This window comes from Spinacia oleracea, chromosome 1 (assembly GCF_020520425.1).
Source record: "Spinacia oleracea cultivar Varoflay chromosome 1, BTI_SOV_V1, whole genome shotgun sequence".
NCBI lineage: Eukaryota > Viridiplantae > Streptophyta > Magnoliopsida > Caryophyllales > Amaranthaceae > Spinacia > Spinacia oleracea.
The window spans coordinates 61,464,141-61,491,315 of record NC_079487.1 but is presented as its reverse complement, the minus strand read 5'-3'; the positions used below and the strand labels follow the sequence as shown (position 1 = coordinate 61,491,315).

The 27,175-nt window shown below is 37.0% G+C and overlaps 3 protein-coding genes and 1 long non-coding RNA gene across 5 annotated transcripts; 2 read left to right on the top strand and 2 right to left on the bottom strand.

Moving 5' to 3' along the window:
- Positions 1-308: 308 nt before the first annotated feature.
- Positions 309-2,369, bottom strand: LOC130465196 (uncharacterized). Its single transcript, XM_056834126.1, has 3 exons — positions 1,663-2,369; positions 1,387-1,575; positions 309-1,287 (listed from the first exon to the last, which is right to left on the bottom strand). Exons 1-3 carry the CDS (start codon positions 2,367-2,369, stop codon positions 309-311), a joined length of 1,875 nt encoding a protein of 624 aa, XP_056690104.1.
- A 3,038-nt stretch (positions 2,370-5,407) lies between these two features.
- Positions 5,408-7,263, top strand: LOC110795368 (AAA-ATPase ASD, mitochondrial-like). The gene has a single exon (XM_022000376.2). The coding sequence runs from the start codon at positions 5,592-5,594 to the stop codon at positions 6,990-6,992; it is 1,401 nt and encodes a 466-aa protein (XP_021856068.1). The 5' UTR covers positions 5,408-5,591; the 3' UTR covers positions 6,993-7,263.
- Positions 7,264-10,186: 2,923 nt separating this feature from the next.
- On the bottom strand, positions 10,187-12,290 carry LOC110795369 (F-box/kelch-repeat protein At3g23880). 2 transcript variants are annotated; one of them, XM_056843510.1, is made up of 2 exons: positions 10,928-12,290; positions 10,187-10,404 (listed from the first exon to the last, which is right to left on the bottom strand). In XM_056843510.1, the coding sequence occupies exon 1, from the start codon at positions 12,111-12,113 to the stop codon at positions 10,932-10,934; it is 1,182 nt and encodes a 393-aa protein (XP_056699488.1). In that variant the 5' UTR covers positions 12,114-12,290; the 3' UTR covers positions 10,187-10,404; positions 10,928-10,931. The 2 variants fall into 2 exon arrangements, with proteins under 2 accessions (XP_056699488.1, XP_021856069.1); XM_022000377.2 differs by having other exon boundaries at positions 10,187-10,409; positions 10,928-12,284.
- Positions 12,291-12,440: 150 nt separating this feature from the next.
- On the top strand, positions 12,441-15,806 carry LOC110795370 (uncharacterized). Its single transcript, XR_002535245.2, has 3 exons — positions 12,441-12,950; positions 13,045-13,101; positions 15,327-15,806. It is a non-coding gene; the product is annotated as an uncharacterized lncRNA (long non-coding RNA).
- Positions 15,807-27,175: the final 11,369 nt, after the last annotated feature.

The window sequence follows — 27,175 nt, the reverse complement described above, 5'->3', positions numbered from 1 at the left end:
TGGACTTCTTCGTCTATGATTTTATTCCTTTCGGGTGCGAACTTACGTCGTTTCTGTTTTACCGGTCTGAAGTTGGGGTCGACGTTGAGCTTGTGGGTGATGACGTCTGGGCTGATTCCTGTCATGTCCTCGTGTGACCAAGCGAAGCAGTCCGAGTTTTCTCTTAGGAACGACACTATCTGACTTTTGATGTTGTCAGGCAGTGAGGCTCCGATCCTTACGACTTGGTCTGGCTTTGTTTGGTCCAGGACTATCTCGTCGATTTGTTGGTCGTCGGGGTCGTCCGATGTCGACCCTGGCTGTAGTTGCTAGATGGACGACTTGGATGGTTTCAGTGCCGTCTCATAACATTTCTTCGCATCTCTTTGTTGTCCTTTGATTTCCATGACCCCCCATTTGGTTGGAAACTTGATTGATTGGTGGTATGTTGATGGTACTGCCTTCATTTTGTGGATCCATGGTCGTCCTAGGATGACGTTGTACGCTGATGGACAATCGACGACGTTGAACTTGGTCATCATGTTGACGCCTTCTGCGTATGTAGGCAGCAATATCTCTCCTACTGTCCGTAGTGCCTCTCCACTGAATCCTACCAGAACTGTTGATCTCCTTACAATATTTTTCTCTTCTAATCCCATTTCTTGTAGTGCTTCCAAGAACAGTACGTTGGCTGAGCTTCCGTTGTCGACCAGTATCCTTTTTATCAAAGCGTTCCCTATTGGGAGCGATATTACCAACCCGTCGTGATGTTCCCGCTGTGTATCTACAGAATCTGAGTCGTCGAAAGTGATAGCCATTGCGGTCAGGGACTTGTGCAGTGCGACCTCGTCTTCGGTTTGCCCCTCTTCCATGGTTTCAGATTCTCCCCTGTTAATTTTTTTAGCTGCAAAAGAAGTTAGTCCACAAATATCTGAACCACCGGAAATGACGTTTACCACTTTATTGAACGGTGGTGGGTCTGGTCGCTCGCTGCTTATTGTTGGGCCGGGCAGGGTGGTTTGCTCTTTGGAGAACGTTTCTTTTCCCTTGTCGCTCAACAGCTCTTTTAGATGCCCCCGTTTCAGGAGGTATGCGACCTCCTTTTTGAGGGAGATGCACTCCTCGGTTGTGTGGCCGTTGTCGCGGTGGAAGTAGCACCATTTGCTCATGTTCTTCATGGAGTCCGGTCTGTCGCTCTTCCGGGGCCATCTGACTGTTCCACCTACATTTTGAAGGGCGTTCACCACACCTCCGATGTCGACGTTGAAGCCGTAGTCGGAGATGTTAGGGTGTTCGACCCGCTCATTCCTGTAAACATTGTTAGTATCATAATACTGATTGACACTTTGTACCTAGTTTTGCCGAACGTATGGTTGGTGTCGCCAGTTGTTGTTCCTCGGGGTGTACGATCTTCTGTCGCTGCTGCCCCCTGTCGACCGTTGAGATGCTGTTCGGATGACCTCGTCGTCTTCGATTCGCATCTGGGCGGTGGCCCTTGATCGCACCTCTTCGAAAGTTGCACAGGGGTATTTGGTTATTTCCCGGTATAACTCCGAATTGGGGATGAGGCCTCTTTTGAACGCCTCAATAGCAGTCCTGACATCACAGTTTTTTATACCAATTTTTTCACAATTAAAACGGTTAAAATAATCGCGTACCGACTCGGTTGGCCCTTGAACCAACCGATAGAGATCACTGGTTTGTTTCTCCAACTGGCGGCTGCTGGCGAACTGTTGGTAGAAGGCGTTGATGAGTTCGGACAAACAGGAGATGGATCCGGGAGGGACGTTCGTGAGCCATTCCAAAGCTGCTCCATCAAGGGTGCCGCCGAAAGATTTGCACATGACAGGCTCCACTAGGTCGTATGGGATCCCGATCTGCCACATGCGCTGCTTGTAGAAGTTGACGTGCCTGTAGGGGTCGGATGTCCCGTCGTACAGGGTGGTCCAGGTAGGGAGTCGGAGCGTGTGCGGAACTGTCACTCTAGCGATCGCTTCACAGAACGGCGACGCTGCGTACCCGTCGGTTGGCTCGGTCTCCACGGGCGTAGGTGCTCCGGGAAACTTGGTCATCAACTTCATCAGGCGAGAGTAGTGCTTCGTCATGCGTGCGTCCATCTTGTTCAGGCGCTGGGTCACCGGATCGGGAGCTTCTCCGTCTTCTTCCTCACGGGTCTCCTCCTCATCGGTCATATCTTCGAAGTCATCGGGCATCTCGAACGTCAGCTTTTTTGGCTTCCCACCTTTGTAGCGGGACTGGTGCTTGTTGCTTTTCACGGATTCGAGCTCTTTCTGGAGGGTTTCATTGGATGCCCTCTCTTGGGCTAGCTCGGCTTGGGCTTTCTCGTAAGCCGCTTTCATCTCTGCGATCGTCATCTCTCCAGTAGTCATGGTGAAAGGAGTGATTTTGTGTAAAACCTAGTTAATGTCCCCACAGACGGCGCCAAACTGTTTATGCCAAAATTCGTATGGGGGCGACTTTCGGCTAGGATCGACACTAACTAAGCAAAGAATTAACAACACAAATAAAGAGACACGACACAAAGAAGTGTTGACGCGGAAAACCCAGGAATAAGGTAAAAAACCGCGGATAGCTATGAGGCTATCAATCCACTAAGTATTCTGTATGATTGTTTATGCTTTTTTCTGAGAATCAATGCTGAAAACAAAATATAACAATGAATGCTAAAACACTTGATAGCTTAAGAGTTTTAATGCTTGAGTGAACGTCCTTCGCTTGTCATCATCTTCGTCCTTTTATAGGATATTTCCAACGGTCTAGTCGGTTGAGAGAATCCCACAAAGATAGGGATATCTTTGTCACACGTCTCTTTAGTCTTCAACCACCTCCGCGCTTCTCGCGCATGTCTTGGACTCATTCTTGCTAGCGTGACGGCGCTGCCTATCATGGGCTTTAGGTTAACTTATCTTCATCAACCTGTTTCTTGAGGACGCGTCTCTGTTGCCTGTGCGTTGTCGCCTGTCCTTCGTCGTTTATGTCTCGTCGTACGATGCTACGTCGGACGTATCTCCCTGGAGCTGTGTTTACCTGCGACACGATAGAACCTGGCTGACACGACATAATCAAACGTTAGAGCGGTTATGTCGTTAGTCCAAGAATTGGGATAACAGAAACAACAACAAAAAAAATACCTAAGAAACGTGGAAAGCATTTTTCCATGATGTATCGTAGAGATTAGAGACGAGTTGGACCACGTAGTATATGCCCCACCTCAAAGTGAGGTCGTTTTTTCCGATAAATGTTATGGAGTACCCTCTTTGGATTTTAATACCCTCTTTATTCTTATTTAATTTAAGCAGCCCGTCTTGCCTAAAGATGTCATAAGTTAGGGCCGGTTTGTAGCATGGCAGATTGTCACGTTTTATGGGTTATGACAGGATAAGGGGCAGTGGACTCAGAGTCTCAGACCTTATTCTTTTGAATTGAAATTGAAAATAAATTATATTAAATTTAATTTAATTTAATTTAATTAGCCTCACTGAACTGAAATAATAATAATAATAATAATAATAATAATAATTTTGATTGTATTAATATTAAATTCAATTAATTGGATCTAAATTAAATTTAATTAAATTTAATTAAATTAACAATATCATGAAAATAAGGCATTATAAACTTATAAGTAAAAGAAACAAGGTCTTAGGTTGCGTTCTATTCACCTGATTTTCACTTATTTTTCTTGAACTTATCTTATCTGAATTTAACTGAACATATTTGGACTTATCTGAACTTATTAGAACTTATCACAACTCATTTTAGTTATAAATTGTACTTGGTCAACCCTTATTTTTCCTGAGCTTATCTTATATATATGAACTTAACTGAACTTATTTTTCCTGAAATAAGTGTTAACAAGGTGAACAGAACATGGCCTAGTCTTCCCTTCTGAACATTTTGGCACAATATTTATTTAGTGAATCGGGTCGTATTTGGCCGCCCCACTGCCCAAGATACACGGGTTCAACACGAGGACCTATCCCATAACCATCTTTCATGTTTCATCGTCCCTAAAAGATTGTTCCATTCCCATAAAAGCTCATGACACCACAACTTTACTCTCACATAAAATATATTTGCGCCCATCATTTTTGTCTCTTTTCAATTCTACACAATCAAATAATAGTAAGCACTATTAGTGCATTGCGCAAACAATTAGGGAGGGATGAAGTATAAGTTGTATTCACTTGTACTAGCTTGCCTTTGTCGATCTCCCATTTTGCATTTGAATTTCTTTGCTCGTTTTGTTAGCCCTTCCACTAACAGCCTGCTATTACCCCACAACTACCTTTGACCCGCCCAATATCAAATATTTTCAATGTAACGCTTTCATGATCCGACACGCTTTACACCCACACCAATCCTTTACCTAACCCGCCCAATAAACAAGTCTACTCATAATGTGGTATTCCTTCTCTCAACATCATTAATCTCATTTGTAAAGATTGCATACAAAGTGATTTGGGTCGGGTACGAGTCAGGCCCATTCGAAAAAGGAAACTTTCTAGCCGAGTTTATTCGGGTACTGGTCAATTTTGGTTAAGAGAACGTCGGCTCAGGTCCATTCATATCATTTCGTCTCATGTAGGGATGTCAACGGATCGGATTCGGGTCGGATGTAGTAAACTCCAAATCCGATCCATTTAAAATTCGAACTCCAAAATTGCATCCATATCCAAATCCATTTAAAATTCGGACTCCAAAATTGCATCCATATCCATATCCATATCCATTTAAAATTCGAACTCAAAAAATTGCATCCATATCCAAATCCGAATCCATATCCATATCCAAATCCGAATCCATAACCATATCCATATCCAAATCCGAATCATGCGTTAACTTTACTTACATAGAACTTGTATTTCTTAATTTTAAAATAATTTAGAAATCATATTTCTCATTTACCAAAATCTAATGAGTTTCTAATAAATTAATTAATTACAAATATATGCGCTTTAATTAAATATATTAGATTAAATTAGGAACTTCCTTTTAAAAAAAAGTTATCTACGAAAAATAATACACTTTGAAATAATTTCGGGTCATATTTGGACTCGGATTCGGACTCGGGTCGGAGTCTCTGCAGACTCCATAACCGATCCATATCCATTTGGATTCGGATGTTTTTAATCGGATTCGGATTCGGAGTTTTTTTCCTCGGATTTTTTCCTTCGGATCGGCTCGGACTCGGTTCGGATTCGGATGTGATTGCCATCCCTAATCTCATGTGAGAGTCCGGTCGAGTCTATTTAATTCGGGTCGGGTCATTTGGGTACGGTATCTTTCGGTGGGGTCCGGTCAATTATAACAAAGTTTAAAATGTGCCAATTTGTCAACTTGCAAATAAAAAATATCCCACATTTGTACAAGATTGCGTCCTTTGCGAAATTAGTACGATTGGTCAGCAATGACTCCACAGTATTAACATGTGATCTTTCACATGACCGCAATCAACAAATCCTCCGCAACATATGTACTTATGTTCAATTGTGCATTAAATGTGATAAACCGATGAAAGAAAAGCTAAACCACAGCAGTTCCAAAGTTAAATACCCAACTCCAAGCTTAAAGCTAGGAATTCAAAGAATATGATGTTAGGAGCAAAAGATATGTTAGCTAGCTTTGGTTCAGTAATTGCAAGCATAGTATTTTTCTGGGCAATTTTCCAGCAATACTTTCCTAATCATCTTCGAAGTCATTTTGAAAAATATACTCAAAGAATCATTACTTTGGTGTACCCTTACATCCAAATCACTTTCAATGAAACAACAGGGGAGAGATTCATGCGAAGCGAGGCGTATGTTGCGATCGAGAACTACTTAAGCTCGAATTCAAGCAAGCAAGCTAAGAGATTGAAGGCAGATATGCTGAAAAACAACCAATCCTTATCTCTTAGTATGGATGAACATGAAGAAGTAGCTGATGAGTATAAAAGGGTAAAAGTTTGGTGGGCATTTGGTAAAAATGTTAGCAAACAACCAACGTTCTCATTTCATCCTGTTGCTGATGAAAAGAGGTATTACAAATTAACTTTTCATAAGAAGAATAGGGATCTTATTATGGGTGATTATCTTAGTTATGTGTTGAAGGAAGGTAATGCAATTAAGATTAGGAATAGGCAGAGGAAGTTGTATACTAATAATGGAGCTCAATGGAGTCATGTTGTGTTTGAGCATCCGGCCTCGTTTGAAACGTTGGCAATGGAACCGAGTAAGAAAAGGGAGGTTATTGAAGATTTAATTACATTTAGTAAGGGGGAAGAGTTTTATGCAAGGATCGGGAGAGCATGGAAGCGAGGATATCTGCTTTATGGACCCCCAGGGACTGGGAAATCGACTATGATTGCAGCAATGGCCAACCTGCTGAATTATGATATTTATGATCTTGAGCTCACTGCTGTCAAGGATAACACAGAATTGAGGAGGTTGCTAATTGAGACCTCTAGTAAATCGATTATTGTTATCGAGGATATTGACTGCTCAAGGGATTTGACTGGACAACGGAAAAAGAAGCAGGATAGAGGGGAGGACATTGACAATATTGCTGATCAAGATAAGAAGAAAGCTATGACTATGTTAGCTAGAGAAGAACAAGATGCCAGTACAAGTAAGGTTACCCTGTCAGGGCTATTGAATTTTATTGATGGCTTGTGGTCTGCTTGTGGTGGGGAGAGACTGATTGTGTTTACGACTAACCATGTCGACAAACTTGATCCTGCATTGATTCGTAGGGGGAGGATGGACAAGCATGTTCAACTGTCATACTGTGGGTACGAAGCATTCAAGATTTTGGCCAAGAATTATCTGAAAATTGACTCACATCCTCTGTTCCCAACACTTGAGAAACTTCTGGCTCAGATTCAGATGACTCCTGCTGATGTTGCAGAAAATCTGATGCCTAAGACATCTTCTGCAGACGCGGATAATAGTTTACAGGAACTTATCCTAGCGTTACAGGCGGTCAACCAGGAATCAGAGCAGACAGCATAAGGTTATCAGAGTATGCACATTATCCATTCTTAATTCAGTCTTCTATGCACGATGTAGAAATTACTATCCTTTTGCCTAGTCTTTTATTTTCATTAATAAGCTTGTGACGTCAATGTTGATTGGAAAAAAATAAAAACAAGCAGGAGAATAAAGCTACTGTCAGATCGGAGAGCCTTTAGCATACAAAGAAATAAGATTTCTTGCTTGTAATTTATGGATACTTTTGGAAATTAGGGGAATAAATAGGCAACTAAATTGCCTTTGATGCTTACTGTGTCGCTTGTCTTTTGTGTCTGAACCAGCATCTTCTCTGAAAATAAATCAAATCAGTCTCTCAAGTTAGTGTATTAGAAGATTTAAGCTTGTCTATAAGCTGCTTTGAATAGCCTATATATTCATTTAAAAGCCAAAAATATTCTGATAATTAGGATTTCTGTCATTCTAAACAAAATAAGGGTCAGATTAAGCCACGTTGTCAGCCGGGATGGTTATTGGACGAGGGCTTAATGGAAATAGGGTCGGATCAGGCATTTAAGGGCTTTGATTCGTTTATACTATTCTTGTGAGTATGAATGCCCAAACAAGCAATGTGGCTAACCCGCAACTGACCCTTTTCCTACTTCCCCCCAAAGTTTTAGAATTTTTTTTGTTTTGCCCAAACAAGAAATAATCCTTCACCATGTAATTCTTTTAGTAGACATTCTATATCTTAATAGATTCAGGGGAATGAACTTTCTGCAATGTAACACCGGCTTAGTTTCAGGATAGTTGTAGATTTATAGCACGATATAGTTAACGTGTAGTGTCTGAATGCTTATAGCGTGATAGGCTGGTAATGACCTTGTCAAGGGTAAAATAGGTTCTGCTTAAGACTTGAATATGGTTTGGCTTGGTGTAGTGGAGTTAAGATGAACTTCCTAATTAAGTACTTACAGGCAATTGAACAAGTTTTCCATGCAGAATTCATGTGTTGCAAATCAACTCATCTATTTACTGAAATTGCCTTCACAGAAAAATAGACAAGCAGAAATCAGATAAATTGAATTGTAATTAGCTTAAAGTGATTATTTGACATGACATTTCACAAATTAGTAAGATCCTCCTCTTCCCTGAGTTTTTTTGGTGCTATTAACACTTTGTTCAGCCAAATTATGATATCTCATTATGGTCCTCAAAGCAAAAGTTTGACCCCACATTTATTTCATGAAAACTCGGATGAATACTGTGCATTTAACTACTCCATTATGTACTACTTCAAAATATTCGGAAAACCGTCTCATTTTTTTAAACTATAATATAATATACAGGTAAAAGAATATCAACATATTTACATTAATACTCCGTATTATATAATATAGTCCTTCTAGAAAATCATTAGTCAAATGTTTTGAAATAGCAAGTTGCTAGCCAAGCTGGTGACAGCTCTTCCAAGAGAGCAAAATACCACTTGTTTTGTTCAGATTTGAATTGTCTAAACATAAGTCATTTATATTCTAATCAAATCAATAATGAAATTTCATGGACCAAGTTTTCCACTGCTTTCAACTATAAAGCCAAAGAAATATTCAAAGAAAATTCTAATGTGAACAAAAGAAGTGTCTGTTTTTCCAACAAGTTTGAACAAGTGAAACTAGGTCGAGTTAGGTTGATTTATATTTGACCAAATTCACAGTATCATTTTCTTTAAATTTTAGAGGTGCGGAACAAATAAATTAATTCAAAAAGGCAGGGAAAGATATGTCCTATAAATACTGAGCTCATCTTATGGCAAAACATGCACCATCAAATAAGATATAAGCCTGCACCAGCACAAAAACCTAAGAGTGATGAAAATATCAGAAGCTGAGGCCTCCGATCGCAGGAGAGATGACACTCGCTGCTGGTAGACGCACATTGCTATGCATGCTTTCAGCTATACCAGCAGCTGGTGCCATTCTCCTACGAGTGGAGACTTGTGTCTGCTTCTTTAATTACAGGGATTTCTGCACATACATTGACACCCTAGCTACATTGTTTTGTGGCTTTAAGGTTTCATTTGAGGTAAACTTGATTCATTTTAAGAGGATTTTTTCTGTTCTTTTCTTTACACATTTGTTAATCAAGCATCAAAACACAAACTTGTACATTACTCCGTAATTCTTTTACACGGAGTACTCTTTTCATTCAGATTCAGTGGTCTCAATTTTTCGTAATAAAGGATACAAAACGAATTTATGGATAAACCCTTTATGTTATGTCTATCTTCCCTATCACTGATTTTGTTTTTTGGTTAAAAAACAGTCACTAGCATTAACCTAATAAGTTCTCTAAAGCTAGTACATGACCTTTTATGTTTCTTTTCTCTCATTGTTTGTACACAAATTCTTAAAAGTTACTCTTATAGATGTAAAAGTTATCTATTTTTTAATGATAAAATTTTCATTTTAGTAAAAACATATTTCTTCAAACTTACTAATAGTGTATAAAATTAATCATATTAACTCTTTAAAATATTTATCTATCAACTTTCTTTTATAATCTAAAAGTTAATCAAAATATATTAAAAGTAATAAAAACTAGGTAAAAGATACAAAAAGACCGTGTAAAAAAACTATCTTGATATACAATAAATTTATTGTACATCTTGTGCGTGCAAGACCATTTGTTGTTTGTAGGAGGGGTTAAAATCGAACTGGAGAAATATTTCTACTAATCACATACTTCGTATATTTTTTCTTTTAATTTTCATCTCATTGCCTGCTCCTTGAGATCAAACTAGCTACTCCGTACTTCGTCGTTAGCTACTTTGGCAACATCTTTGGCTGAGGACTCTGTCACCCTTACTACTTCAGTATCATAGGCTGATACACTTTATTACACAATATATTTCGTTCCTAACCAAGTGCATTTCCAATGTCAACTAACTTTCTGATATTCTATAGTTCAGTTCCACTAGATTTAGGAAGCAACATCAATGGAATAGTCACATTCACATAATCTAGGTTTAAAATCAGTTTGTGTCAACTTCCACAGAAAAATCGTACACTTCCCCTAGTTGGCTTAGGGATGATCTTTGATGTGTATATTTTAATGTATGGACATTAATTTAAACGTTTTCTAAAACTCTAATAATTGTTACTCACCTCAAATTTCTTGAACTTTCACAATCAGCTGTAAAATGTTAAATTTTACAGACTTCAATAAGACGCATCAGATCCCAAAATAGCATCTCAAATTTCATACAAAGTTCAAATAAGATTTGCATAGTTTTTGCTAATGGTACATCAGTCTAATATAAATATTTAAAAGCTAGCTGAAAGCATTTTGTTACACAATACATACTACAAGAAAATGGAAATTCAACCACCATGTCGGGTAGGCATAGATTTACCTAAATACGCACGACCTCCATCGGCTACCAGCTTCGTACTTCCTTTACTAAGCATCATCAAGTAACCACCAGAAGCAAGTTAAAACAATAAAAGTGAGTTTTCTGTTTGTTGGAATAATCCATACGAAATAACAGCAATTGCAATCAGCATTTTTATCAAACAATAAGCATAAACTGCAAAAGCATGGGCTCATACTCTCATAGTGGTGCTAAAATAGGGAAACTGATATTATCAGTTCCATCTATGGCCGATTTACTTTAAAAGGTCAAGCTTTTGATTATCTCAGAGCGGTCCCAGCTATAGCGAGTCCTTTCCAAAAATGGTCCCTTAGTTAAAATTAAGTGTTATATAACTTTCTTAAAATGAAGTACAATACTCTGTAGGAAAAACAGATTCTAGATATCCTTAACAAAACATTGTAAGCAACATAAGCTAAACAGCAAGACAAATAATATCCCATCAATTGAAATTGGGAACATCTGAAGTTAAGTGACTTATAGCTACTAAGTTGATAGAAAGAAAAATTTGTAGATGTGAACTTGTGAGTTACTCGAAATTACTCACCTTTTCATGGGAAAGATATTAAAGATTCGCCATAGGATCCTCCAGACAACACCAAGCTCTCCACATAAGTGTACACATTGGTTATACGACGGTGGTAGAGATTACAATGACGAACAATTCTTCCAAAACGTTGTATATGATGGCTTTTAATATTATAGGATATCAGTCCATCATTAGCGGTTAGGACATAAGTTGTACCAGATTTGACATCATATGAAAAATTCTTAACACTTAGATACTTAAAACAGTAATAACCAGAAAATGATGAATCTCCTGAAAACCATAGACTCCATGGGTCATTTCCACCATCCTTTCTCATAATCCATATGCAAATACTTATTGGAGAAATACCAAATACAGCTAACGATTCGCCAAGAACAAAATCATACTTGAACTTTTCACTTCCAGTATTCGGAAACTCTACGGAGCTAAATTCCTCCACTCCAAAATCAAAAGAAAAAACATGGGTGTTTACAATCCAATGTCCTGCCCCTTGACAGAAATGATCCCACCAACTTTTGGATGTCACAACGGTAATAGGAAAGTTCAACTCAACTAGTTTTATCCTCCAAAGATCATCATTTAGTGAATAAACCGCAATTATTATAGAAGTTTCTTTACCAGTTATACCACTTTCCTCATCCATAAAAGCAACCACTTTAAAGTCATTACAGGAAGAGACAAACCCCAATACGAATATGGGGTGTGTTCGATAGTAGCGTTTTTTGTCGAAATATATTGGGCAAGGGGGAAGTATCAACGCTTTTCTAATACAAGGGTTAAACAAACCCAACAGTGATGGGAATTTGATATCTTGGATCAATACTAACCCATTACAGCTGCCTAGAAATCCCCATTGTTCGGACTCCACAAATTGATAACAAAACCTAAATGTGTGTCTATCGCGAATAATCAATGATTGTTTGTGATCTTGGGAATATTGGAATTTTTTGGAATTTTCCAAGACCAACATAAGGGTTTTGTTGATATCATTGCTCAATAGGTTAGAGTGCGAAAAAATGAAATCGGGAGAATCAATAATTGAACGCCAACATTTACAAATGCACCTGAATCTTAATAGGGTTTTTACCGGCAGCCTGACCATTACCTCCCACTGCAACTCTGGCGGTAAGAATTGTCCTTCCGGCGAGTCTCCGGCCAGCATTCTACTTCTCCGGGTTCTCATTTCAATCAGAGCACTCTATTGATTTTGGAATTTGGGTAAATTGTTGGAGACTTGAGAAACTGATTTAGGTTTTTCACTCGGGTATAAAACTATAAATAATAGAATTGGACTTTATAAACTCCAAATCCAATCCAAAATGTTTTTAATGGAATATTTAAGTCCCAGTCTGATACAAACTTCTCCGGGTCCGATTCAGTCTAATCCATACTCTCTTCGTATTTTATAAGAGTTAAGTACACATATGGAACTCAACTTTTAAGTTTTTCACCGTTTAAGACCTATAATTTTCTTTTTCACCGTTTAGGACCTACTATTCACACTACAAGAAAGCGCTTGATTACCGACTACATTTACCGACCGCCAGAAAAGTAGTTGGTAAAACTAAATTTACCGACCAATATTAAATCAGTCGGTATTTTACCGACCAATATAAAAGCGGTCGCTATTATTTAAATTTACCAACCGCTTCTAAAACAGTCGATAAATTACCGACTGCTTTTCCATGTTTTCCGACTAAATAATAGACCTTAAACATCAGATTATTTCCAAATTAAATTTAAAACTTTACCAACCGCTTATTCCATTTTAGCGGTCGTTAATTATTTCAAAAAAGAAAATGTAGGTGGGAATTGGGTTTAGGACCAACTTCCTTCCTGAATGTACATTCCAACAAAAAAAAAAGAACAGAGCAGGGGGTTTAGTCGACCAAATAAATTGGGCGAATTGAAGGCAACAACCCTCTCCCCCAGCGCCGCCAGCCCCACCCTCAGCTCCGCCAGCCCCACCCTCGCTGTTATTCCTCCTTGCGAATCGTCGAGACGCTCATGAATTAACCAGGTAATCTTTGTTCATTTTGCTTTATTGATTGTGGTTCAATTTTTTCAAACCCTAAAATTTGGATTGTTCAATTTTTTCAAACCCTAACCGCCAGCCCCACCCCAGCGCCGTCTGCTCTACCATTTCCGCGTGGCTCTGTCACCCAACCAAGGTAACCTTGTTCCTTTTACTTTTAGAATTTGGTTTTTTGTAGATTTGTAGATTTGTGGCTTTAGTTTTTTTTGCATAATTTGATTAATTGTAGAAAGGCAGAAAATAATGAAGCCACACACATTTTATTTTTATTTTTATTTTGATTTTTATTTTGGTGTGGTTGTTAGTGCGTTTTGCGGTAGCATGGCAGATACACAATAACAATGTTGGAATAATGAAGCAAAAAACCCACTCAACCTGCTCGTACATGACATTTTAGGCAAAATATGACCTATAACGACCAAATTAGGAGAATACATAATACTGGAATTCTCACAGTGGATTTATACTGCTGACTTCGTGTTTGGAATGAGTGTTTTAGCCACTAAGCTATTTCTTTGTAGTCTTTTCTACAATGTGAAATATTGTTGCATATATTTTTATATGTTGATGCCTGGGTGCAATAATTTGAATTACTCTAGATATAGTTTCTTCTCTGCTTTGACCAATAACTCACCACTTCTGCTAAAAAGCTTTGTAGAATGATGCCTAGATCAGTTCAATGACAGACTGTTTTTTACAAGGTGTTATGTGCTACTAAAACTGTCGTATTGCTGGGTTTAAAAAGAAAACTGGTGTATTGCTCTGCACCATCTTTTAGACTCTCAGTTCTACTCTTGTCATGACCAATTATTTACAAATGTTATCAACTAATATTGCTGATTCTAGCAAGTTAGTTACTGTGATGCTTGGCACTTTGGCAGTCCTGGAAGTGTTTAGTGAAATTTCTATTGCTTTTGATATGATTGTTTCCGGCTTGAATAATTTCTGATATCCCTCTTCAGGATGAAGTATCTGGTGATGATCTTTGGACCAAGATTTTGTTTAGGCTGAACTAAAATTTTGGTCTTTTGAGAGTTGTGAAGGGGCAAGGTGTCATATGCTCTCTGGAGGCATATAATTAGAGTTATTTTACTTCAGTTTTTTGGGGGGTTTGTTATTGGCAAATAAGATACTTTTTGGTTTATGGACAATCTATTTCTGAGTAAATGTTAATGAATTGAAATAACTAAATCAGAAGTTCAGAACACTGAGGAATAAAGAGAAAATGCTGAACACAAAGAAGATAGGTTTTTGATAGATTTTGAAGGATGATTACATAACCCTAAGATTTTTAGAGGCTTAGATCTCTCCCAAGAAAAGAAATAAGACAACTAACACTTTCTCATTGCCTCTCTCTCAACTGTTCCCCCTTTAATTACATTCTGCTCTCTGGCTAACAAACTCTGCCACATCAGCCATTCTCTTAACCCCTGCAGCACGTCTAGAATATGTAAGCAGGATGAGTCATCACAGTTGAGAGAAACTAACATTTGAATATGTCTTAGCAAGTCAAAATAAAGCTTATGAAACATGTTCAAGGTTTAAAATCTGCCCCTAGGTGATTTAGTTCAAAAATGGGAGCGAAAATTCCTTATTTGGTCGATATATGACCTATATCGACCAAATATGACTTAAATGTGCTTAAATTGATTAGAATCAGTTTTAGAAACCTTGAATGTGCCACATAAAACATGTAAACGGTTTGGAATGACAAGTTTGGTTCCTTAGCTCAAAGTTGGGCGAGAAAATGACATTTTAGGCAAAATATGACCTATAACGACCAAATAAGTCTTAGATGTGGGTAAATACATTTGAATGTGTCTTAACAAGTCAAAATAAAGCTTATAAAACATTGTTTAAGTTTAAATTCTGCCCTTAGTTCCTTTAGTTGAAAAATGGGAGCGAAAATGTCTTATTTAGCCTATATATGACCTATATCATCCAAATATGACTTAAATGTGCTTAAATTTATTAGAATCAGTTTTAGAAACCTTGAATGTGCCACATAAAACATGTAAACGGTTTAAAATGACATTTTAGGCAAAATATGACTTATAACGACCAAATAAGACTTAAATGTGAGTAAATACTTTTGAATGTGTCTTAACAAGTTCAAACTAAGCTTATATAACATGTTTTAATTTAAAATCAGCCCTTAGTTCCTTTAGTTGAAAAATGGGACCGAAAACGCCTTATTTAGCCTATATATGTTTTAAGTTTAAATGTGCTCAATTTTTTTGTCCCTTAACAAAAGTACAAGAGCTCAATTGTTTTGTCCCTTAACAAAAGTTCCTTATTTGTTATGCAAGTTGGTTTAATATATTTGTTATGCATGGGTGATAATCATTTCAATTCTTGTAGGAAAACTATGAAAAAAATGTTGCTGAATGCGTTGAAAAAGGCATTGCTAAAGATCCCAACCAAATCTACTTTGAGATACTAAAGGCTATGCAGGACGATCTTCCATTGAGCTTGAAACAACAAAAACTCAGATGCTAAAGGCTATGGAGGACGATCTACTTTTGAGGCAAAGTGAGAGAGAAGAAAGAGAAGCAGAGCGACTAGAGCATCAAAGGGAGATGGAAAGGGAGAGACAAGAGAGAGAAGAATATGCTGCCAAGATGAAAAGGCAATGGTTTTCCTTTCTCGCAGTCGCAGGACCCTCGAGATCCAACCGGAGGCGGGACACCTTTGTGTTAGGTAGTTAGTATTCTTGTATTAGTTTGAACTAGTTACAACTTTTCGTATTAACATGTTTGAACAACATTATGTGTATTATGAATCTTTGTTGTATGACTTTGAACATGTTTAATATTATAACATCGAGCAGGTTTCATACGATTTTACAGAATTTATATAAATTCGTATTTATACAGGCATATATAATATTTACAGGTACATATATAATATTTATACAGGCATATAATACAGGTATATATGCGATTTTACAAAATTGGCTGCAAATGATATTTGCATAATTACCGACCGCAAAGGTAGTCACAAATTTAGTGACCGCCACAAAAGCAGTCACTAATTTAGTGACCGCCACCAAGGCAGTCACTAAATTAGTGACCGCCAACAAAGCAGTCACTAAATTAGTGACCGCTAAAGCGGTCGCTAATTTAGTGACCGTCAAGGCGGTCGCTAATTTAGCGACTGCCTTAGCGGTCACTAATTTAGTGACTGCTTAGGTGGCGGTCGCTAATCCTGTCGGTAAATTTTAGCGACCGCCTTTCAGTTGGAGTTTCCTAAATTACCGTCCAGGTGAAAACTGACCGCCTTTTTGCGACCGCTGGCGGTCGCAAAATCTTTTACCAACCGTTTTTCGCGTTTTACCAACCAATTTTGGCGGTTGGTAATTAATCAATTTCTTGTAGTGTCACTTTCCGGTCAATATTAACCTAGGTAAACTAAAGGTTAGTCCCTTTGATTTGGTTAAAATACACGTGGCAGCTATTGATTTGCTTTCATATTAAACCATTCAAGTCCATTGGCCAATGAGAATTATCCTTTATTTTCCAATAAAAACTACCATTAAATCCAAAAACAAATAAATAAATAAAAAACGTCTTTTGCTCTTAAAATCCCATGTCAAGGCATCTCAAAACAAAGAGACTTTTCACTCCAATCTGAGGCATCTCAAAACAAAGAGACTTTTCACTCCAATCTCTAGAACCGTATGTCTATTTCTCTGTTTTAAAAAAAGATTTTTATCGAAAAATCACAATTTTAGATAAAATGTTTATGTTTCAATATTTTGTCAAACCTTCTCTTGCTATTACTGGTGTTTTTTCTTTTTAAAAAATAAAATAAAATAATGAGCTGTTCATTTTTCTTTATTTGCATTTTACCTATATTTGAATGGAAAAAATTATGAGCTGTTTAAAGACTTTGTGATTCAAGGTAGTTTTAGTTTTTTTTATTCATAAAATAATGTCATGAAAGTATTGTCGAGCTTCAAGGAACTACGAATTACGGAGTAAAACTTAGGTTGTTGAATTAATGATGCAAGAGATTCGGAAACTGTGACTATAAATTTACTATACAGAAAGATTGACCAGATTGAAGTGGGTGTTTGATGAACACCGAGTAATTAAGTTTGGTGTTTGATGAAGACCGGTTAATTAATTTTGATGTTCGATGAAAAATCATAGCAAGAAGCAAGCCGAGTTTTATAAACCAAGGATTGTATACTGTCATATTTTATTTTATATGGGAGGATTTTCCTTTATTTAATTTCTATTTTTATTTTTTTATATTCATGTTGTGGTTAACGGTGAGTTAGTGTTGAGTTAACTTACCGGAAAATTGATTTCAGGTCCTAAAAGGTGAAAAAAAAGGTGTAGGTCCAAAAGAGTGAAAAATGTGAAAGGTGAGTCTCCATTCTTTATCTTAACTCTATTTTATAAGGAGTAATATGTTGATCGCCACGCGTACTAACAATGTGTTTGAGGATGAGGAACTCTGGTGTAATGAGGAAAAGTGTGTAAAATTGTGGAAATAGGAGAATTCGCTAATATTAACTTGTTTGTTAATTTAAATGGAAAAGTGAGGAAAATGAAATGTGTGGAAATCTGTAGAAATCAACTAGTTATATTTTGCCTGTTTTATTTTCCACACTTTCACCCTTCAACAGTATGGAAAAACTGTGAAAATCAGTTGAAAACAAAATTAAAGAAGTGAAAAATATGTGATATTCCAATTTCTTCAGTTTTCCGTAATAATTAGCCAAACAAATAAAAACTTAGAGATTTCTAAATGTTTCTTCAGGTTTAATTTTCTACTAGTTTCCATAGTTTTACTTTTCCTCGTATATCTAAGTTAACTTGGTTCTCAAACATAGTGTATGGGAGAACAGTTGAATTTAATAAAGATAATAAAGCAAGTGGTGGAGGGAAGACTGTTAGGTTATGATACATATGACAATACATAAATCATGCGGAAACAACCATTAAGCCAGGAATACATATTATTTACACATAATCATATAGCATAATTTAGATGCATACTCTTTGTTGCGTGCCTTCCCTAGCTGCGCCCGAACCGAACAAGAACAAGTCTTTAGGACTCCAAGTGTCGTCCCTCCGTAGATAGTTCACAGCACGTCCGGATCCGCCTTAAGATTGACCAACTAGAATCGCCCTTAAGGTACTAGAATTTTCGGCACTATTGAGCAAGGAATGTGGCTGAATTTTTCTCTCAAAACTCACTTTGAATACTTGAATTAATCTCTCAAAAATATGTGACCCTAGGCACGTATTTATAGAGTTATGGAAAGGGAATTGGAATCCTAGTAGGATACGAATTAATTAAACTTAGAATCCTACAAGAACTCTAATTAATTAATTTATCCTTTTAGGAATAGGAATTTAATCATATACTAATTCTAATAGTTTTAGGAATCGTGCATGAACACAAACTCACACACACACACGGCAGCCACGAGGGCCGCCCATGCGTGCGTGCGAGCAGCAGCCCACGCAGCGAGGCCCATGGCCTTAGGCGCGCGCTGGGCCTGCCTTGCGGTGGGCCTGGGCGCTGCCTTGGCTGGGCGCGCGTTTGGCTTGCTGGGCGATGGCCCGTCTTCGTGCTGGGCCTTCGTCCGGCAGGCCTCGTCCGATGCTAATTCGTACGATACGCTTCCGATTAAATTCCCGGTTCCGGAATTCATTTCCGATACGAACAATATTTAATATTTCCGATTCCGGAATCAATTTCCGTTTCGAACAAATATTTAATATTTCCGTTTCCGGAATTATTTTCCGATTCCGATAATATTTCCGATTCTGACAATATTTCCGTTTCCGGCAATATTTCCGATTCTGGTAATATTTCCATTTCTGATAATATTTTCCGATACGTACCATGTTTCCGTTTCCGGCAACATCTACGACTTGGATAATATTTATATTTCCGATACGATCCATATTTCCGTTTCCGGCAATATCATCGTTTCCGGAGTATTCATTTCTTGCCTGTGACGATCTCAGCTCCCACTGAAACCAAGATCCGTCGATTCCGAATATCCATAGATGGAGTATCTAATGCCATTAAATACTTGATCCGTTTACGTACTATTTGTGTGACCCTACGGGTTCAGTCAAGAGTAAGCTGTGGATTAATATCATTAATTCCACTTGAACTGAAGCGGCCTCTAGCTAGGCATTCAGCTCACTTGATCTCACTGAATTATTAACTTGTTAATTAATACTGAACCGCATTTATTAGACTTAACATAGAATGCATACTTGGACCAAGGGCATTATTTCCTTCAGTCTCCCACTTGTCCTTAGGGACAAGTGTGCATTTCCTAATTCCTTTGTCGCTCGATGCTTGCTCTTGAACATAAGGTAAGAGTTGTCATCCTTATTATGTCCAGAGGTGTTCCTCGGTTTCAGAGTTCAACTGATCAAATAAACAGATAATCATAGCCTATGATTCATCCGAGCACGGCCATGCATTTCACAGTTTCTAGCTCTCCGAGTGGCCTTGTACAACTTTTAAGCATCTCATCCCGATTTATGGGAGGACAATCCCAATCTTGTGATCTTGAGATTAGACTTCGTTTGATAGGTGATTACCTGAGCGTTGCCTTTATAGCCTCCTTTTACGGTGCGACGGTTGGTCAACGTCAAAGCAACCAGTTCTCAAACAAGTAATCTCAAATCACTCAGGTATTGAGGATTTAGTGTCTAATAATTTTAATGAAATTTACTTATGACAGATTTTCATCTCTTACAGTAAAGTTTCATAGGTCTTGTCCGATACTAGTCTTCCCAAAGTAAGTATCTATGCAAATGATTATGACATTGCCATGTCCACATAGTTCAAGAAACAGAACTACTAGTCATCTTGCATTCTAATCGTCTAACGTTTTCTATGCGTCCAATTTTATAGAAAACTCCGACTAGGGACCATTTTCAACCTTTGACATTCAAGTTCACTTGATAGACATTTCTTAGTCACAGGACTGGTCCTGACAGTCTATCTTGAATATATCGCCAAATTGAAGGGACTCATCATTTAATACTAAACCAAGATTAAATGGAATATGAAAATACATTTCATATATGATAAATGTTCAACCCCATTGTTTTACAACCATGGGCCTCAAACCCATCTTTAAAACAGTTCATGGAATTCAAATCTATGCTTGATTTCCAGTGCTACAACGTGAGTGTTGCTTCTCACTTGTTGCATAGGTTTAGTTATCACGCTTTGCCAATCTTAATATCCTTTTCATCGAATGTTCTTCGAGATAGATGATAAGATCTTTTGAGTATGTTTATTTTGTGATCTAGTCTTTCTTTCTACATTAGTGGTTCTACGCATTTTGCAATGAAGAACTATTAAGTCAACAGACATGTGATCTTCCCAAGTTCAATGAAGAACTCATATAAACAACTCTATTTTATTGCTTCTTAGGCAATAATTACTTTTACTTCAACTGTTTAGGTTGCTAGTGATGCTTTGTTTGGATTTGCTTATCCAAGCAGTTCACAGATATGTGGAAGACTTTCCTGCTGTATCTTAGAACATAGAAATTAATATTTTAATTTCCCACGCAACAACTCATGGTCTCCAATCCATTTTGCCATTTCAAAACACGATGCTCTATAGCTCGTCCTTATCAATGGTTAACTCCAAAGGGTCTTGCTTGATCCTTTGCCAGTGTTTATGCGTGTAGCATCAAAATTTAGCATATCTTTATTTCCTTGAATCAAGAACTATTCCTATGTACCTTTTCAAGTACCATAAGTATTCTTGATCTTAATCTAGTTGATCTTCACTTAGATCAATAGAGATTGGTATATGTTCGTCATGCCTAAAGTCATACGATACGTTTTTGGCGATCCTCATATTATATCATACATGATAAATTCTTTTGCAGAATAATTCCCAATTGAATTCTATTCATGTAACTTTAGCTCATTCAGTTACAGTAGATACTGAATCCAACTAAATTCTTTGACATAAGATATAGGTGAAGAATCTCATTAGATTCTTTGATGTTTAACTTAGTAAATGCTTATACATAGTTCAAACATTCATTACTTAGATTTATTCATATGGATCGAATATCTCCAATGGAGTCTTTCGTGTTTGATTTAGTAAATGCCATTACTTAATCCAAAACATTAATATAAGATCTTTGCAAATAGATCTTAATACCCAATATGTACTAAGTTTCGCCTTGGTCCATCATTGATGAATAATTTCAAATCTAAGTCATTAGCATTTGAATGTTATTTCACAATAGAGAGATATGTGTGTGATACACACAGGACCAATCAAGTTTTTATGTACTCCCACTAAACTTCTTATATATCTATAAGAATCACGTACATTTTATGAAACTAAAATACTTATTAGCTTCCCTAAAATACATTTCTAATTCCCAATTGCTTGCTTAAATCTGTACTTAGATTTTATAAACTAGCTTTTCTTTTCAAGCATTTATTTGGATCCACAAATCATATGACATACCATGTACATAGTTTATTCCAACATTTGATTGAGGAATACGTTTTGTCATCCAATTGCTATATGTACCAATATGCAACCATTGCTTGAATTATAGACTTGAGCATTACAATTATGCATGAGGTTTCAACACAATCCACACCGTGAATTTGCTTGTAACTTTTAGCAACTAATCTAGCTTTGTGTGTGAACACAATTCAATGTTTGATGGTTTTTATCCTTTAAAACAAACTTTGCAACCAATAGGTGTGAAACTATTCTTGCAAATCAACAAAATTTCAATTTTGTCATCAAAACATTGAGTAAGTTTTATGGCCTCTAACCATTTAAAACATTTGAGTCTATATATGGCCTCTAACCATTTTAGGGAATCTGGGTTTCGTCATAACTTTCTTACAAGTCACAAACTCATTAATCTACATAATAGTTTGACTGCAAGTTGTAGGTTTCTTCACTATCTAATAGAAGAATTGCATAGCTTCAGTGACCTGAACTCCGTGTTTCTTCACTGTCTAATAGAAGAATCTCATAGTTTCAGTGACTTGAACTCTATGCCTACTTGGGTATAGAACATCAAACAATAGAATATCAAATAGCCACTTGAAAGTCCTTTGAATATTCTGTTTTCCTTGAAACACTTGTAAAGTCTTCTAAGATGTCTTATTATTTAAAGCCACTTCTAAAGTCCTTAAAGAATACGTGTTCGGATTTTCTAAAGAACTTCGAAAAGCCTCCGGAATGTCCGTTTATGTTTGTTGTTCGCCTCGAAGACTTTCGAGGTCTATTTTCTCCCACTTGTCATTTTGGAAACGAATCTCCAAAAGGACATCATTTCGAGCAAACAAACATTATGTTCTCAAAAATTCGTGGTAGAAACAATACCCTTGTGTCTCATTTGAGTAAATCACAATGAAACATATATCTATACTTGGGGCCTTAGTTTGTTGAGTAACAAACACTAAGCTCCCATTGAGTTTAGGAACTCTTTAGATATATTTTATGAAAAGTTATTCTGAAATTACTTTTCAATAGCTTTGACGAATTTGGTTTAGTTTGGTGGTAGTTGAGCATTTTTAGAAATTATAGGAAAAGTCTTTATGATCCATCATTGATCGAATCAAGTACTAATTGACTTCGATTATTCCAACTAAGATATGCCATATCTTATGGACCTAGATTGTGAAATTGCAACACACAATCATTGATGATCATATTTGGTCTCAAGTAATCATCAACATGATCTAACCTAGATCTTTATGATTTCTTGCCAACTGGATTTTATACTTCTGAATCTTTGAACTAGTCAAACAGATTCAAACTTATATCACTTTGAGTAAATAAACCTATATTCACTCAAATCCATGTGAAATAATAAAGTCATAAAATCTTTCTTTAGCTTTGAACTCTATTGTCTAGGCGTTCTAACAATAGTTCATATCTTTTGTTACTTTCAACAAGTAAGACTAGTCGTCTTAAATTGATCTAGAAATCAATGAACTTTCAAAAGTCCATCAAAATAGAGATTTTGAATCTTAACTTGTTGATATGGTCTAAGCAACAATGCCAAAGATTAGTGGAACTCAAATCAAGGGGTTGATTTGAACCTAGTAAAGTTTTTATTGTTAAAGAGTTGTTTGTTTTAATCAAGCATATTGACTCAACCCGTAATTGACCATTTCACTCAAATAAACAAACAAACATTGTTTTTGTTTTTCTTGAATGTGAGTCTTTCTGTGTTTGCAGCAGAAATTTAGGTATGCTGATTATGGAACAAAATAGCCATTAAGTTCCAGCCTTTGAAAGGACTTAAAACAAACTAGATGACCCTACAACTAATGTAGCATTGCCATGCTTCATTTCCCACTTGTAGGTCATTAGTGTATCCTAGCTTCCATTGTTTGAGTTATTACCGAAGTAAGAACCTCAAGCGGTATATGATACCAAGGAAGTTTGATTGCTAGGTCACTTCTCTTTAAACATAAACTTATAGGTAGAAACGGAATCGTAAATTCCTTTCATATGTTCCTTTGTTTTCCTATTTCTTGTACCCTTTCTTATAGTCTTAAGAATTGAATTCTTTAGTGTTGACTTTTATACTTTGTTAGACATGTCCAATGTCACCAACAAGGTTCTTTCTATTTAATTTATGTTGAACATTCTGTTTCAACTAGATGATCTTACCAGAAGCTTCTAAAGTTCTCTACGCATCGATCTATTCGAATGTCTAGGGACTAGACTCATTCGAGAATTAAATGGACAAAGATATTAGGTTGTTAACCATTGGTAAAGCTGAGCGTTTTAAGCTCAATGCTTTATGATCTCAAAACTACATTGTATTTTGAATTCACAAGCACCAATTGGTTTGCCATTCGATTTTGATGTTCGAAAACAACCATAAAAGTCGCTATAAGAAACGTACATTTTAAATTGCTCACTTTCTCTCATTTCCGTGAATCGTTCTTGGATTCACTACCAATCGAGGAAATTTACTGTTACCTTTCTAAAAGGATTTATTGCAGTGCAAGATATTTAATTATAAACAATAATTAAAACATACATTGAAGCATGCAAAGTCTAAACATTTATCATGAGTAATAACTTGAAAATTAAAGCAATCATGCAATTTCAACAAGTTATTAGCATTTTATTCGAGTTTATTGTTCCGGCAGGTGTGAATAAAATGATTCCAAGATCCTAAAATCATTGAAGAACTAAGCACAGTTTGTCGACTTAATCCTAAAACATCTTAGGTAAGCAAAAGCCTTTTGCTAATAGTCTAGAAACTATTCTTGGTTGATAGGTACGTCTAAGAACTTATTAGGTAAACCTATCGATTTTGCCACGACATAAAAGGACTCCTTACTTATATCGTTGAGTTTCACCAAAACTAACATGTACTCACAATTATTTGTGTACCTTGCCCCTTTAGGACCAATAAGTAACACCTCGCTGAGCGAAAACTATTACTAGATTGATGTAAAGGATATCCAAGCAAGTGTATATTTTGGCATGGCACCTTATAACTCAATTTTTAAGTTTGGAACTTAAGGCTCTTACTATGTTGGTTAGATTTTAAGTGAACTAAAATCCTTAATCATGCAACATAATCAAGCTTTTGATCTCATGCATTTTAAGACATATTTAAAAGCAATAAATAACTTAAAACATGCATAAGATAAATGTGATCCAGTATGGCCCGACTTCATCTTGAAGCTTTGACTTCAAGGTCCGTCTTAAAAATCTCCGTGGGAGGCACCATTTTCTTCAAATAGGATAAGCTATAACTAATTACAACTATTTGATGGTACGCAGACCATATTTGAATTGAAAAATAACTTTGGTACTTTAGACCAATTACATTCAAATTAATGGTACGCAGACCATATTTTCTATCCTATTTGGGCCATACTAGTCACTTCATAACCTGCAAAACAGTACATATACAATATATACCATTCACCCATTCATTATCATGAATGGCCCACATAGCTGGTTAGTAAAACACATTATGCATCACGTAAACATTTGCAGCAATTAATCAAGGGCACCAATAATCTACCAATTATTCAGTCCTTATTAATTCTAATCAAGTTGTTTTAACCTTAAGGATTTGTAGACCTAATCAAGAGTTTTATGACTAAAAGGGCTCCCACTCAAACCAATAAATTCATATGCTTTACTAATTTTAAACATAAAAATGTATTTCAAGTCTAACCGGAAACATACAAATTTAATTAAAATTTAAAGCTCATATAAATTTATAATTGAATCCAAAAGTTTAATTTAATTTCAGTCGTATTTAAATTAATTCATGATTTTAATTTTAGTAAAATAATTAGAATAAATAAAATTTATTATAATTACAATATTCAAAATTAAAATCCAAGAAAATAATTTAAATTATTAATTTTAAAATTAATTAAAATTACGTAAATTGAAAAATTTCAAATTAAACATTCAAAACGATCTAATCGCAACGCAAACACCCTACGCATCGCACGCCCATGGGCCGCACGCACACAACCATCGCTGGCCATGTGCGCGCAGCCCATGCACTCGTCGCATAGCTGCTGCATCTCCATCGCAAGCCATCACACGCTGTGGTGCTTGCTGTGCGCGCGCCAGCGCTCGACGCACGCGAGCCATCGCTCGCTGTGCGCGCTCGCCAGCGCACGCTGCGTGCGCTCCATCGCTCGCTGTGCGCGCGAGCCATTGCTCGCTGTGCGCGCGAGCCATCGCTCGATGTGCGCGCGAGCCATCGCTCGCTGTGCGCGCGAGCCATTGCTCGCTGTGCGCGCGACATCGCTCGCTGTGCGCGCGAGCCATCGCGCGCGATCAACGCTGGGTGCAGCGCTCGTGGCACGCGAGCTTGCGCTCGCTGCGCGCGAGGCTGCGCGCTCTTGCGCGAGGCAGTGCGCGTCGTGGCGCAGCTCGCTTGCTGCCCACACGCGACTGCCATGGCTCGCCTTTCGCCCATGCCCATTCGTCCATAGCTCGTGGCCCACGACACAAGGCAGGGCTGCTGCCTTGTGCTCGTGCACCATGCCTTGCTCATTGCATTCGTGCCGCACGGGCGACGAGCTCCCTTGCTCGTCGTCGCATGCCCGCACTATACAACACCCCTTAAGGGTAACACGAAGCGTCCATTGCTTTGTGCGTGCAAGTTATATGAACGAATCGCATAAAAATTTAAAATTTATATTTAAAATTAATGACAAATTAATAAATAATATTAATTTCATAATTTTAGGGCGAAAAATCGAAAGTTTATTATTCAATTGATTTCCGATTGTCTTGGATTCAAGTCTAGGTCATAAAAATTTAAAAATTTATCATAAATTTACAATTTTTATGGTGGTTTTTAATCATAGGTTTCTAATTAAATTATAATTAATTATGAAAATCAAATTAATTCTAAATTATTCTAATTTTCAACAAATTAATCATAATTACAAATTAGATTGCATAATTAACAAGGCTAGGCATTCAAACTTGTTAAACATATACAGTAGGTCAATCAAAAATTCAAGATTTATCAACAAGAATCGCAAATATTTAATTTAACATCTTAAATTTACGAAATTTTGCATTCGAAAAACTAAAACCTTCGAAAAGTCATAGTTAGGCTTCGAATTTGAGAATTCTGGGTTCGGCAGAAAAAAACTATTCTTGTCAAAATTTTAGAATGCCTTTTACATGCGGAATTGACACAAAAATCATCCGATTTGGATGAGTAACGAAGAAACTGCCGAAAAACTGCGTACGTATAATTAAATAAACGCAATTTGCAATTAATTAACAATTACGAAAATTAATCACCCCTTAATTCTTGCAAATTTGTAATATTTAACCATGTTCATGAAAATTAGATTATGAAAATAATAAGGGGCTCGTGATACCACTGTTAGGTTATGATACATATGATATTACATAAATCATGCGGAAACAACCATTAACCCAGGAATACATATTATTTACACATAATCATATAGCATAATTTAGATGCATACTCTTTGTTGCGTGCCCTCCCTAGCTGCGCCCGAACCGAGCAAGAACAAGTCTTTAGGACTCCAAGTGTCGTCCCTCCGTAGATAGTCCACAGCACGTCCGGATCCGCCTTAAGATTGACCAACTAGAATCGCCCTTAAGGTACTAGAATTTTCGGCACTATTGAGCAAGGAATGTGGCTGAATTTTTCTCTCAAAACTCACTTTGAATACTTGAAT

Excerpts from the sequence above, each read along its gene's own strand:
- LOC110795369 (XM_056843510.1), bottom strand. The coding sequence starts at position 12,113 with ATGAGAACCCGGAGAAGTAGAATGCTGGCCGGAGACTCGCCGGAAGGA.
- LOC110795368 (XM_022000376.2), top strand. The coding sequence starts at position 5,592 with ATGATGTTAGGAGCAAAAGATATGTTAGCTAGCTTTGGTTCAGTAATT.
- LOC130465196 (XM_056834126.1), bottom strand. The coding sequence starts at position 2,369 with ATGACTACTGGAGAGATGACGATCGCAGAGATGAAAGCGGCTTACGAG. Across the intron at positions 1,576-1,662 it reads CAAACCAGTGATCTCTATCG|GACTGCTATTGAGGCGTTCA; the intron begins GTTGGTTCAAGG and ends CTGTGATGTCAG. Across the intron at positions 1,288-1,386 it reads GGCAGCAGCGACAGAAGATC|GAATGAGCGGGTCGAACACC; the intron begins GTACACCCCGAG and ends CAATGTTTACAG.